The 13,872-nt window shown below is 57.0% G+C and overlaps 1 protein-coding gene across 9 annotated transcripts in view; it reads right to left on the bottom strand.

Annotated features, from left to right (window-relative positions):
* Positions 1-13,872, bottom strand: part of RBPMS (RNA binding protein, mRNA processing factor) — a 143,089-nt gene that overhangs the window by 25,426 nt on the left and 103,791 nt on the right. For 4 of the 9 annotated variants that reach the window (XR_002328534.2, XM_078148599.1, XM_021008233.2 and 1 more), the window contains exons 6-7: positions 1,221-1,351; positions 12-141 (exon numbers count right to left, since the gene is read on the bottom strand). The exons of 1 other annotated variant lie outside the window; for it this stretch is intronic. Coding sequence is in view for 7 of the 8 variants with exons in the window: in XM_078148599.1 (XP_078004725.1) it covers positions 12-141; positions 1,221-1,351 (261 nt within the window). In the remaining variant the exon portion in view is untranslated. Of the gene's footprint in view, positions 1-11; positions 142-194; positions 249-1,220; positions 1,352-13,872 lie in introns of those variants that run through there. 4 more of the 9 variants (XM_021008234.2, XM_021008232.2, XM_021008235.2 and 1 more) reach the window with 2 other exon arrangements.

Below are 13,872 nucleotides of genomic sequence, written 5' to 3'. Positions count from 1 at the left end.
GCAGAACTCACAGGCCTCCGAGGGCTTCCTCTGCTGGTCAGCGGCCCCTCCTTCTACAGGAACCAGGGTCACACACATCAGTCTTCTGTCACTGGGGGGTCGTGGGTCCCAGGAGGGCACAGCTCCGGCACAGCAAGGGAGCTGGCATCCAGGAAAGAGGCAGCACTAAGATGACGATGCCCCACAGGCCTGGGGAGCCACTCAGGGGCTCAGCCTGGAATCAGAGACCTGAGCCTCCATTTCCTCATCTGTAAAATACAGGAGGGAACTCGAAGGCCTAAGTTGCTTTCCAGGATTCTGTGAGTCAGTGGTGACCCATCGGGGCAAGCCCTGAGCCACGCCCCCCCAAAGAGCAGGTTTGGTGGGCCAGAAGGTGACCAAGAAGGGGGCCTAGGCCCTGCTGTGCTCTCCCTCCGAGACCGTCAGCAGACAGTGGAAGGCAGAGCTCGATCAGGAGAACGATTTCAGGGTTCGAAGCCTGGCTCACCTCACACCGCCTGCATGACCTCGGAAAGCCCTTTCCCCACCCAGATGCCAGTGTGCTCATCTGCGAAATGAGGGAAAGTTAAGGCCACGGTTTCTCTCAGAGGGAAAGGGACAGGGGCCTTGAAGAGAGCTGCAGTCTGGCTACTAATGAGAGCCATGGAGGGGTCATTTCTAAAGAAGACAGAGAATGGGAGGGAGGCATGGGCCTCATGTGGTCTGACTGCGCAGCCCTGGGAAGACGTGCCTACAGCCCCCACGTCACCATGACAACCAGCCCGTCCTTTGGACTCTGAAATAACCCAAGGGGGCCACCCTGCCTCCTGGATCTCAGGGACCCTGGAAACGGGCCAGCAGGAGAACCGACCTCCCACACGCTCTGGGAAGCCACTCCACACAGACCCTGCCCCCTGGGGGCGCGTGCGCCTTGTGGCCCACCACTCCTGGTCCTGGTGACAGCCTGCAGCTATCTGGAAGCCCTCTGCCCCGTCCAGCCCCTCAGGTGAGATGAAGGTGAGATTAGGGAGAAGAAGGTGTTGGAAACTGTATCAGGCAGTGGGTGACAGACATCCCTTCCGTCGGTCCGCCTCCCAAGCTCAGGAGGGGGATGGCTCCGGGACAAGGTCAAGGCCACGGACATCTCTCGAAGGTGGGTCTGTTAGCGGGACAGGGGTTAGTTGTACTGTGCACTCGAGGGGTGCTTGAGTGAGTCAGGTGGTGGCGATGGGTCCAATTACCTGGGCATGCAGTGAAGCGGGATAGGTGAAAGCAGGAGGGGGTAGAGCAGGCGTCAACTCCGCTGGGTACAGAGGGTACGGGGCCCACACTTCGGGGGTGCTGGGATAAAGTGCAGGCACTGTGAGCTCATCTGCAAGAGAAGAAGAAGGAGGACAGGGTTAGTGGGCACTGGGAGCAAGGGTCCAAAGAAGAAACTGCCTCCCCGGTCCCAGGCCCGCCAACCACAACCCTCAGACCTGGCCAGGACGGGCTGCGACAACCGTCAGCCTCAAGCCTTGGGCTCACGGGTGCCCCTCCTCCCAGCTCCCCTGGAGGCGCCAGCAAGGAGAACCCCAAGGTGGGCAGGAGGCCTCGGGCAGACAAAGGAGACGGAGTCTAACATCAGGGGACCAGGAGAAGGAGGCTGACGTCTCTGGGAGAGCCGCCGGAGACCCGGAGAACCTTCGCGCTGGCCCACGGGTGCAAGATGCCACCTACGCCAGCACCCCAGGCCGTGATTCGTCTATCCTCCTTAGCTCTGTTATGAGGGGGCAGGCTGGGCAGGGAGGGGGATGTGGAGAAGAGAAAGGGCACACCAAAACCAAAGACATCAATGCGTATTTTAAAAGTCAAGGATGACAATCCCATTTACCGCCGCCATATTTGATGCCAATGGCCCAGGGCCACAGACCTAGAGCCAGAAGGGTTTAATCAATCAACCAACAGGTATTAAGCACCTACTATGTGCCCAGTACTGTACTGGGCGCTGGGGATCCCAAAGAAGAGGCAAAAGAGAGACCCTGCCCTCAAGGAGCTTACAATCTAACAGTCAGAAAACATGCAAACACGGCTAAAAACAAGCTATCTACAGGGGAAATAATCAACAGAGGGATGTCCCTGGAACGAAAAGGCCCTAAGGGAAGGCTTCCTGTAGAAGGCGGCATCTTAGCTGGCACTCAGAGGAAGCCGGCGAGGTCAGCGGTCAGAGCAGAGGAGGGAGAGCCTTCAGGCCTGGTGGTGGCCCGAGAGAACGGCCGGAGCCCAGCCATGGAGCTTCTCCTGCCTAAGTGAAATAATCCACCCCTGTGTTTTACAGACAGAGAAACTGAGGCCCAAGGGGAGAGAGGAAGTGACTCACACAGGGAGGAGGGAGCCAAGCCCCAACCTGGACTGATAATTAGTAATGATAATGACAGTAAGGACAGGCAGCATTTACACGGCGCTTAAAAGTTCACAAAACGCTGTACCAGCATTGTCATAGCCTTGGGAGGGGGTGCTCCTATTATCATCCCCATTGGACAGATGAAGAAACTGAGGCAGGCGCCTACTGAGTGCGAGGCGCTAGGGCACAAAGGCAAAAACGAAGCCATCCCTGCTCTGCCGGAGCTCATGCTGCAGACAGGGAGAGCTCGGCTCACAGCCTCATTTCCCCTGGCTGCGCCACTCTGGGACTTCTGCCAGACTTCTCCCCCATTAGAATGTAAGCCCTCTGAGGGTAGGCATTGGCTTTCCTTTTTCTTATTTGTATCCCCAGTGCCTGGTACATAGTAAGGTGCTTAATAAATGTTCACTGACTAAGCCTTTATTGAGCACCTGCTGTGTCCCAGGCTACGCTGCCTCCTGGTAAATACTGAGTAATCTGAAGGAAAGGGGAGGGGCCAGGAAGGGCCCCTCGTGGGATGTGGCTCTGGAGCCCAGCCGAGAAGGGAGTGAAGGATCTCGATGAAAAGGGGGAGGCTGGGGGCGGCCAGAGCCAAGGGAACAGAGCGCGGGCACCAGGACAAGTAAGCCGCCCCAGCTGGATCACAGAGTGCAGGAAACGGCGTGAGGAGAACTCCGGCCGGCCGGACGGCAGGAGAAAGGTTTGGCCGATCAAACTCCAGGCCGCTGGCAAACGTGCAGGCTGGCAACTCCGGCAACCGAGGCGAGAGGTCTGGGCACCGGGGGGGAGGCCCACTGCCGCTGAGCCGGACCCATCCCCGAACAGCCCAGAGCCCGTACGCGCCACGCTGGAACACGACCAAGGCCAAGGGCAAGGGCTGGGGCTCCGCAGTGGATGCGCTCACCTCACTGAGGCAGGCGGGGCACGGTGAGTACAGCGCTGACCTGAGTTCGAAACCAGCCTCAGACCTTTCCTAGCGGTGTGACCCTGGGCAAGTCACTTTACCGCTACCACCTGCGTCAGTTTCCTCAACTGTAAAACGAGGATCCTAATAAGACCAACCCCTCTGGGTTGTAGTGATGATCAGACACGTAGTGCATTTAGCACAGCATCCGACACACAGCAGGTGTTTTACCAATGCTACTTATTACGACTGTTGTTGTTACACCATCACCATCTGAGCCCGGTCGGGAACAATCTGGTCAATCCGGACAATGTCGACAAAGACGCGTCCGCAGTTCGGACCAGCGCTGGCCAGCTGACCTCTCGCCATCTGTCAGAGGACCCTGGGAGGTCTGCAGAGGGGAATCGGGCCGAGCGCTGACTGCCTTTGTCCCAGAGGACTTCCCAGGGACGCTCCCCAAGGTCAACAAAGGCCTCCCACCCGCCTTCCAAGGACACTACAGGGTTGTCAGGCCTCATTCCAGCCTGGAATCGCTGGTGGTAAGCAGAATTTTCAATGAGGGGACCAAGATGGAAACAATTAACGGGTGGGTGTATGCCTGGGAAGGGCGGGGCAGCCGGCTGCTCAATGAACCAGGATCCCTTGGGAGGTGGACGCAAGGCTCGGCCCGTGGGTCCACCAGGGATGGCGGCTGCTGATTCAGCAACATCTGGCACTGTGGGCCACGTTCTCCAGGCGAGGGGCTGGGAAACACAACACAGAAGCGGAAGGCCTTGCCGGGAAGGGGCCTGCTGTCCACTGAGGGGACATGAGAAAAGCCTGGGGAGGCAGAGGCCAAGACAGGTTTTCCAGAGAAACTGTGGTCCGGCAAGGAGAGCCCGCCCCCATGCAGGGGACGACAGTGCCGTCAGCTTTCACTGTAAAAGGCTAGTCAGGGTGGGGCGGAGGGCTGCAGGAGGCCAGGCAGGAGGCTGGCCGGCACCAGCTCTGCAGGAAAGCAGGGGACCGAGCCGCTCAGGGGCACCCACTGAGTGAAGGAGCAGGCCTGCTGGTGACTGGGGCACCCCTTCAGGATTCCGCTGAAGTCCAGGGTCAAGCAGGGGCTCCGGCCCCCTCGCACCGGGACTGAGAACTCGCTGGTCAGGGCAGGGGAGGCAACCCCAACTTCCTCTGCGGGTCCGTGGGTGAGTGTGCACGTGTCTGTGAAGGCTGGGCAGTCAGGAGCACACAGCGTCCACCTCCCTGAGGTAACAAGGGGCTCTGCCCTCTGCTCCCCGCCTGGAGCGCCCAGCTTGGACCGCAGCTTGCCTCTCGAGCCCCTCTGCTGGGCCGCGGGGCCGGCGCCCAGGACACCGTGTTCTCGGTCCGGTCCCACACGGTCGGGGGAAGCCGCATCCAGCGGGAACCAGCCGGGGAGAGCCGTCGCCTGCTTCTAAAGCCACCGCTATTGCAGCTGTTCAGGGAATGGGGCTTTAGTCCACGGCAAGAGCAGTCACTATGTCTATACATCACTGACTTTAGCCAGCCTGCTATTTAAGATACTTGGTCTAGAAATGAAGAGGGTCCCAGGAAACAGGAAGCGAGTCTTCAGCCCTGACCACTCACAGACGAGGTACTGACGGGATGGCCCTTCAGCATCAGGGTTCCCCGTCCAGGCAGGCTCACAGGGACGCTTCGCTGAGGCGCAGGCCAACCTCGGACCTGGTTTCAAGTCCTGCTGTGTCTTATGACTGTATACAATGCGGTTTTTCCTTCCAGCCGATCCTCATGGGAAGATAAGGGGGTTGGCTCCTCGGGGCCATTCCAACTCACCCAAAACGTCTAATGAGCTTTCAAGTTAACGTGCATCTCATCAAATTGGCCTTTGTTTCATCGGCTGAGAATCTAGCTGTTTAATTTGCCATCTATGCACAACAGGAGGCTATGCAGACATCAAGGGCAATGTCCGTTTCCCACTTCCATACCTTTGTTCACACTGTGCCCCGTGCCAGGAACACCTTCACCTGCTGAATTCACCTCTTCCCCTAAAGCCCAATCAACTCCAATGGTACTTCCTCCAGGCAATCCTCCCAGATCCAGTCCCTCTGCTCCATCCCATTGCTAATGGCCTTCCTGCCCTCAGACTGCCCCCAGTTTTCTCTTCTTTATCCCTCCAGTGCACTTAGAATCGAATATCGGGTATCATAAGTCTCTGAGTTTGCAGCTTACCCCGAGAGATGGTGAGCCTCCTGAGGGCAGGGCCTGATCTTAGCCGGCCCTTTGTCTCTCCCCCATGCCTGCACAGAGCACTCTGTCCTGGGTGGGCTGAATTGGCCAGCTTGACCCAATACAGGTTATTGTGGCAGACACAACAGCCCAGTGCCCTTCCGTTGCCTGGAAGCCATAGGAATGGAGACGTTTCCCATCGCTTCAGCCTTTGGGATGAGCCTCTTTGGCGATACCCCCCACCCTGACCGAGGAAAAGGGTGAGGGAGGGCCGAGAGCCCAGGCACCTTCTCAGAGGGCTCTGCCACCCACCAGCAGTGTGACGTCCTCGGCTAACCCACTGCCCTTTTGTGGGCCTCACTTTACTCCTATGTGCAATGGACCTAACCCCCTCTCCCCTCCTACACATCACAGGGGTGAGTGCAGATAAAATAAGACTGTAGGGTAAGTGGAGATGTTTTGCAAAACACTTTCCAAAAGCCAACTCAGTGTCCCCAAAGACAGGAGGATACGTGAAGACAACCACAGATGGACGGAGGAAAAACCCCAGCCTGAAACAGTAACAGCAACAGTTGAGAAAGCCTGGGCCTGATGAAAAATGCCACTCCAATTATTTTTTAATGAAAAGAGAATCCATTGTAAAATTAGAAAAACAAACTGGCCTCTTTCTCAGGGGAGGTCTTGGGAGGACTCTCACCGTGTGTCCCCTGGTAGGCCTCCCCAGTGAGGGGCTGCTCCCTGTCCCCCAAACAAGGCCTCAGAAGGAGCCGGCCCCTGGACCACTCATGTGAATATACTTCAAGGTCCAGGGAGCCACAGCTGGAAGGGCCTCGGAGATCACGTGGGCCCACAAGGGGAAACCGAGGCCAGGGACCTGCCTAAGGCCAAGTCCAGAAGCATTCATTAAGGGCCCACTACATCCCAGGCACCGTGCCAAGTAAAAGGAAAGGCACAAGGCGATCTTTGGTCCCAAGATGCTCAGGCTAACGGAGCCAACGTGCAAACGATGCACAGACAACTTTATTGCCAGGTTAAGTGGGAGACAGTCAGCAGAGGAAAGGTACTGGAATCGGGAGGGGAGGGGGAGATGGGACAGAAGAGGCTTCTTGTAGGTGGTGGGTGCTGAGCTCAGACCTGAAGGAAGCCCAGAGATGAGGAGAGAGAGGGCATCGCAGGCGTGGGGAGAGCAAAGGCAAAGCCTCGGTGTCTGGAGATGAGCGGTCACCCAGCTTGTAAGTCAAAGAGGAGGACTGGACCGTGCAGTCCGAGGATCCTCTGGCCTATCATTTTAAGGCAAAGGAAAAGGCTTTGGGCTCCCTCCCTTCGGGCTCTAGCCACCCCGTGCCCTGGGGCAAGTGCCCGCTTGCTGCTACCTGCAGAGATGGTTCAGGGGCTTCCTCCGAAGGGCTGAATCAAGGAGAGGGAATGAAGCCAGCCCAGACCGAGACGGACCCAAGCTCCTCGGGACCCCTGAAGGTAGCTGGAGAAGTCTGGGGCCAGCCCCTCCCCTCGGGCCGGCCCCACACTTCTGCCAAACGGGTTTGCGTCCGGAAGGGAGGAAGCACGCAGCCAGCTCTGGCACCTGGTCCCATCCCAGGAGCCAGAGCAGGAAGGGCCCTGGGGAGTCGTCATCTTTTATGGAGGAGGAAACTGAGGCCCAGGAAGGGAGATAATCTTCCCAGGGTCACGCCAGTGGTCGGTGGCAGAGCCGGGATCCTAAGATTCCAATCCCGGCGCTCCTTCTATGGGCTCACAGTAGGTTCAGGGAGCACAGGTGTCCTGACGCACAGGGAATGGTGCTAAGTGCAGACAAGACAAAGAAAAGCAGAAACAACATCCCGCCCCCAGAGAGCTGCCAGTCTACCGGGGAGGCGACAGGCTAACAACCCTGCACCAATAAACCACAGACGCTGTGTCTCACCGACCCCAGGATACAGCAAGCCTATGAACGCACAGCGTTCAAAGAACCACGGCACGGACAGTCCAGGAGACTCCTTCCGCCGTGCAACTCCCAACTGTCTGGGGCTTAGTACAGAGGTCCTTGGTGGTGCAGCGGACAGAGTGCTGGGCCCGGAGTCAGGAAGGCCCAAGTTCAAATCCAGCCACTCCCTGGCTGTGACACCGGGGGAAGGCCTTATCCCTGTTGGCCTCAGTTTCCTCATCCATAAAATGAGCTGGAGAAGGAAATGACAGCGCACTCCAGTATCTCTGCCAAGAACACCCCAAATGGGTGTTCTTCCATCACGTCACAAAGCCAAGGCTGACGGCACAACTGAAAAGACTTGCCAAGGAGATGTACATCTCCCCTGGGAAAATAAACAGCTTCATCTTAGGAAAAAACTGGCATGCAATTACAGTGCTGGTGGAGCTATGGATGGGTGCAATTTGCTTGGAAAGCAACGTGGCAACATGCCATGGTGGCGAGAAAACTGATCCTACTCTTTAACCCAGTGACCTCATCACCTGCTCTATATCCCAGGGATATTATCAAAGGGAAAAGGCCTTTTCCTTTGATGAAGGGGATGAAGTTTATTTTAGTGTTTGGGGCAGACTTGTGAAGTCATTAGTACAGGGAACCCACTCAGCAAATGCAGGAGGGCATCTTGGCCAGAGGCTGGACTTGAACCCAGGACTTTGGGCCTCCAAGGCTCTATCTGCAGTGACAACCTGCTTCTGGTAAGGTTATGTGATTTGAAAAATAAAAATTTTTCAATAAAATGGAAAGAGAATTGTGTTCTACACAAAATGGCTGGCAGGTGGGGAAATGACTCGACCCCTGTGCATGGGAGCCAAGGGTCCAATGGGAACCCCCTTTTATCCCCTGTCAGGCCCACATGTGGCTCCAATTGGGCCTGGCCCGCTGAGGGGTCCCGGGAGGCAAGCACACAAAACACTGGCTTCCTGCCTGCCTGCTCGCGGGGTCCTGGGAAACGTGTCAGCATCATCAAATTCCCAGAGGTGAGGGGAGACCTCCAGGAACGGGTGGGAGGGCAGAGGCCAGGAATGCCAGAGCTCGGCAGCCCGGCCCATCCTCCTTCTCCTCTGGCCCCTGGTGTCCACCGCGTACTCCTGTCTGCCCAGGGCCAGAGGGTTCTGGGAATGTGGCGCACTGGCTCCTGGGGAAGGGGCTGGCTTATTTTTGTAAGGAATAGCCCAGGCCCTTGAGAGCCGAGACCAGGGCTCGCTGCCTCCCAGTCAACATCAGGAGGGACCGCAAGGAGAGGCGTTCCGTGCCCAGAACTAGCACAGTGCCTCCTGGGAGAACAGGGGCCCCACCGGGCGTGACCAACCTTCAGCGCCCAGCCCTCTCCAGCCCTGCTCGTCATCACATTCTCTTCTTCTTCTGGGTCACTCACTTAACCTCCACCTGTAAAATGGGGGAAAGGGAAGGCAGTGCCCTCCACGGGCTCCTCCCAGCTCCAAATGCACATACTTCTGATCCCTACTCTGGAAAACTGAAAAAGGGACAGCCCCAAGTACCAGAAGGCAACAGGTGACGACTGTCACCGGCCATCTGAGATGAATTTGGGTCATTGCTAGCAAAAACGTGACTTTCCTTGAGCTTCACAGGCGGAAACTGAGAGAAAGGTTAGGACCCCTGCTCTGGGGGACAGGAGGAGGGGAATGGATCTTGCCTGTGAGAAGGCAGAACTACTCAACCCCTGATTTTGCTTCTGCGCTCTCTGAAAAGGACAATTTCCCTTGGACTGGGAAAGAAAGCATAGAAATGGTGACCGGGGAGCTGATTCCCAAATAAGGAGGGAGGAGGAGGAGAAGGAGGAAGGAGAATGAGGAAAGAGGAGGAGGAAGGAGGAGGAGGGAGGAAGAAGAAGAGAAGGAAGAGGAAGGAGGAAGAGGAGGGAGGAGGAAGAGAAGGAGGAAGGACCCAACTTCCCCCCCTGAAGAAGAGAGCAGAAGACAGGCCAGCTCTGAAAGTGATCACCGACCTAAACAAGAAAAGTAACCTCCACACACAAGAGGTTCTATTCTCTCTGCTCCATGTATACAGGTGGTGTATACACTGATGCTATGCGCACATGTACACAGAGATGCTGATTTTATCTGGGGTTTGTTAAGTTCGGAGCAAAAAGAAAACAAAATGGAAAACAATGAAGGAAGGAACAGGGACGACACTACAGGAGGACCGTTTCCTTCGGGAGGGCCAGTTTGTCAGTGGCAGCTAGGGGGCGCCATGGACAGTGCTAGACTCCAGAAGACCTGAGTTCAAATCCAGTCTTGGATATTTCCTAGTTGAGTGACCCTAAACAAGTTACTTCAAGGCTGCCTGCCTCAGTTTCCTCATCTGTAAAGTGGGGATAATCACAGCGCCTAGCTCCCAGGGTGGTTGTGAGGGTCAAATGGGCCCATGTTGGGGAAGCGGTCTGCACTGAATGCGAGCCAGCTCCCACCACTAACCTGGTTTCACTGGAGAGGGCTTTGGCAAGGGACGAGGCCACTTGTTGGCTCCAACACCTGGGGGGATTGGGGAGGGGGTACTCTTCTTTGGGGGCGGGCTGACCCGAAAGCCTCTGCAGCTCCGTCCAGCTCATAGTTTGTGGGTTTCAGGGCTGCCTTGGGGGCCGGAGCGTCATTGGAATCATGCAGAAGATTAACAGGTTGTCCACTAACTCCCAGTTAGATAAGCAGGGGCGCTTGGCAGGGCCGGCCAACATCCACAACCTCCCCCCCCACCCCCGGCCTGGCCCCATTCCCATCCCTCAGATTCCTGAAGCCCAGGAGAGCAGGGCCTCCTAACCAGGGCTCAGCCCAGCCCCACAGCCCCAGCCGCGACGTGGAAATCCATCCCACCGCTGCCCAGCCTGGACTCAGGCGGCATCCTGACCCCGGACGCTTATTCATTTGCCCATCGCATCTGAGCGAAGGTAACCGAGGCTGGACCTCCTTCTGAGGCACATTGGGCAGGCCTCTGGGGGTCCTCCAAGCCCTCGGCCACCCTGGGCCTGAGCCCCACAGTGACGGTTCCCCCACTCCCAAAGGGGTTCGTCCTCCCCATCCGCCCCTGAGGTAACGGGGAGCTCAGGTGACTCAGCCAGAGTGGGCGAGGGCTGGAGCCCGGCCCAGGACCAAGCGAGCGCTCCCCACACCCCACCAGGGAGGCCAGGCAGCCTCAGAGGAGCCAGGGGAGGTGAGGATGCGATGCTGCCTGTGGTCTTCTCGTTTGCCCGGGCCCAGGAGTCGGGGGATGGCTCCAGAGCAGAGGCAGCAGGGGCTCAACGTTCTGCTCCCACCATCTCCTGCTCCTCCACTCCCTCATCAGCGAGTGATGCGAGGAAAATGGAGATTGGCAGTCACTGTCAACACAATGTCATTTAGAGAGGGAGGGCGGCCCAGGGGGGAGGGAGCAGAGGAGCCCCGGCGACATGACTGGGCACAGGCACCTTTCTGTGCCCTAGGCGACCCTCGAGGCCTGCACGGGCAGGAGTTTCCTCAGCCAAAGACACCACAGGCTCAGTCCCCAGACCCTACAGATACCATTAAGCCAATTTTACAGATAAGGAAACTGAGTCCCAAGCAAAGGGACTGGCTCGCGTTCACAGCTGGTAATGAGAGGAGCAGGATTTGAATTCAGATCTTCCCAACTCCAACTCCAGCACTCTGTCCCCAGAGGTCTCCATCGCTGGCACCCACCCTAACCTACTAAAGGCATTTCTGTTCCTCTCTGGACCTCAGTTTTCACAACTTGAAAAACAGAGGGATGAAGGCCTAGATAATCCCTTTTCACTCTAAATCCAAGGTCCTGTGGGCATCCTGAACATGCTTGGGTCAGTCTGTCAGTAATGACTCATAAAATGGCTACTGTGTGCCCAGGCGCTGCCTTTCCATCGAGGAGGGCTCGTGTGCCTTCTGACTCAGTGGCTGGGCCTCATTCTCACTCCTCCTTCCAGCTCTAGCTCCCCCTCCTAGGGGAGTCTTCAGGGCCTGACCCTCAGTCTCTTTTCAAGCCCTGGACCTTCTCCACATTCCCCAGATCACTCTCATTCAGTTGGGAGCAGGGACACTGCACCCCAAGGGCTGGGATGGTATCCCCAGGGGTGTCACAAGATGTGGCCATGGGAAGGCGAGGAGCGCTGAAGGGGGCCTGCCCATCTAAGGAAGATTAATGGAGGGGAGGGCCGATGAGACCTGATAGCCTAAGGCCCCTGCAGGGACAGCGGCTGGCCTCCGGGGGGCCTGGTGCTGGCAGAGAGGGGACAGCCTCCAGTACTGACCAGGAACATTTCCCTCCCCCCAGCTCAAGCACACAAATACTTATATCTACCCTTGGGCCCAGGCACTGGACCTGATATCATCTTCCCACACAGGCCTCCATTTCCTGGCAAATTAAGTCTGAGGGAGTTGCCCGGAGCATCTGGCAGTCATGTAACTTGCCCAAGGTCACTCAGCCAGGAAGAACCTGAACTGGGGAAGTGGGAAACTAAATGAGAAGGCTCAGGATACCCTCCCCGCATCTTATACCACTTTCTTCAAACCTGGGCAGCTCAAGTGAAAATTGACCTCTGAGGGCCCCACTTTCCCCATTTAGCCCTGGCCATGCCTGGCTTACACCCCCATGAGTCTCTTCCATTCCTGGAGCCGCTCAGGACTTAAGTCGATTCTGTTTTCCCTGGCACATCTGGGGTTTTCCTACCAAGAAAACAACTCGAGGAATGAGTGTGACACACGGAGTAGAACCAAATAAGAGGAGCTTCATAGAGCGAGGCGGTGGCGGAGCGTATCCCAGCCTGAGAGGCTCACCCAAGTCACGGGCACCAGGGTAGCGTTCCATCCAGGGTCAAACTGCGGAGGAGGGACTAGGGGAAGGAAGGAAGCGTCAACAGCAGGGGCAGCGCGCCATCGGCTGGTTTTATCTACGCCAGGCTCTGGGTACTGCTAAACAAAGCTTAACCATCTCTGCCCAAGCCAGGGGCCGCCTCTCCATCCTCGGCCTCCTAGCATCTCCGCTGCTGTGAGTAACCCAGAGTCCTATGAGGGGCCACGGCTAGATCCAGGGTCCTCAGCCAGGGGGCTATGAACTTGTTTTTAAAATATTTGGACGACCACATTTCAACAGAACTGCTCTGCTTTGTAACCTATGTACTTCACTCATTCACAATCACGATTCTGAGAAGAGGCCCGTGGGCTTCATCGGGCTGACTGCCAGTGGGGTCCAGGCACAAAGACGCTTCCGGAGGGACAGGCTGTCTCTAAGGCAGTCCCCAGGCAGCCTTCAATCTCATGACCTAGAGGCAGAAGGGGAAACAAGGAAGGGGGCTCTGGCCTCTGGTGCCAGCACGGCCTGCCGGAGTAACGGCAAAGACTCAAGAGAAAGTGTGGCTACATTCACTGTAATAGGCGCTGTGGGAGCCGCATGGGGGGGGGGGCCATTCTGGGTGGGAAATAAGGCCACTCCATCCTATTTCCAAGGCCAAGGAGGGTTCTAGGACTTGGGAAACCACCACAGAAGTCAACCTAGGTAGGTCCTACTGGCTTGTCTGCTATCAGGGGCCTATCTTCACACCTGTTCTCAGCTTTGGGCTAGGCCACCCCCAGTTGGGGGGGGAGGGGGAAAGAGGAGGGGGGAGGGGAACCAGGAGGAGGAGGGGGAAAGAGGAGGGGGAGAATGCAAAGCATACAAAGAGCTGCAGATCCCTCTTGCATCATCCCCAGCTGAGCGCCATCTTTCAGGGTGGAGAACTTGGCTGCTGGCAAACCCACCCAGTTTGTCAAGGACCTCAGGCAGCCCAGAAGAATCTTAAACGATGCATTTAGGTAACGTTTCTTCTCATCTGTTTCCTTCAAGCAGTGGCCAGGAAGGGCCCAGGTACTGAATTCATGGGGTCTGGAACCAGGAGGGACCGTGGTGGCCACTGAGTACAGCCTAGCTTTGGCATATGAGACAGAGGTCCCACAGGCCCCGGGGCAGAGGGGCTGCCTTTAAATTCCATCCAGCCGTCTTCTATGAATGTGCCACAAACACCCACAACCTGCCTCTGTCCAGCTTATGACCAGTCCGGACCTAGGGTTTTGACAGATAACAACAGGAAAGACTCAGTTTCCAAATGCCCCTTCTGTGCCATATGTTAGAGGGGAGAGAGGACAAGCTGAGTCACAGGCCCTGAATTCAAATCCTTGTCATGGGCAAGTCCTCTCTCTTTTTGGGGCTTCAGTTTCCATATCTGTAAAATGAGTGGGTTGGGAAAAAACAATCTCAGCTCTCTTGGAGCACAAGTCTCCTGACCTCAGGCCACCCCACTAACTGTAGCAGAGGCTCCCTCCCCAGCAGGTGACAGTTCCCCAAAGAGCATTCAGGAGACCGATGGAAGCGGGGAGGGGCTCCTCAGACAGACCATGCCCTGGACAGTTCTCAGCGTGCCCCCTGAGGTGCCCAGGTGAGGCAGGA

The sequence above is a fragment of the Phascolarctos cinereus genome, unplaced genomic scaffold, assembly GCF_003287225.1.
Source record: "Phascolarctos cinereus isolate Bilbo 61053 unplaced genomic scaffold, phaCin_HiC Scaffold_9;HRSCAF=440, whole genome shotgun sequence".
NCBI lineage: Eukaryota > Metazoa > Chordata > Mammalia > Diprotodontia > Phascolarctidae > Phascolarctos > Phascolarctos cinereus.
This window is presented reverse-complemented; position numbering and strand designations above follow the sequence as displayed.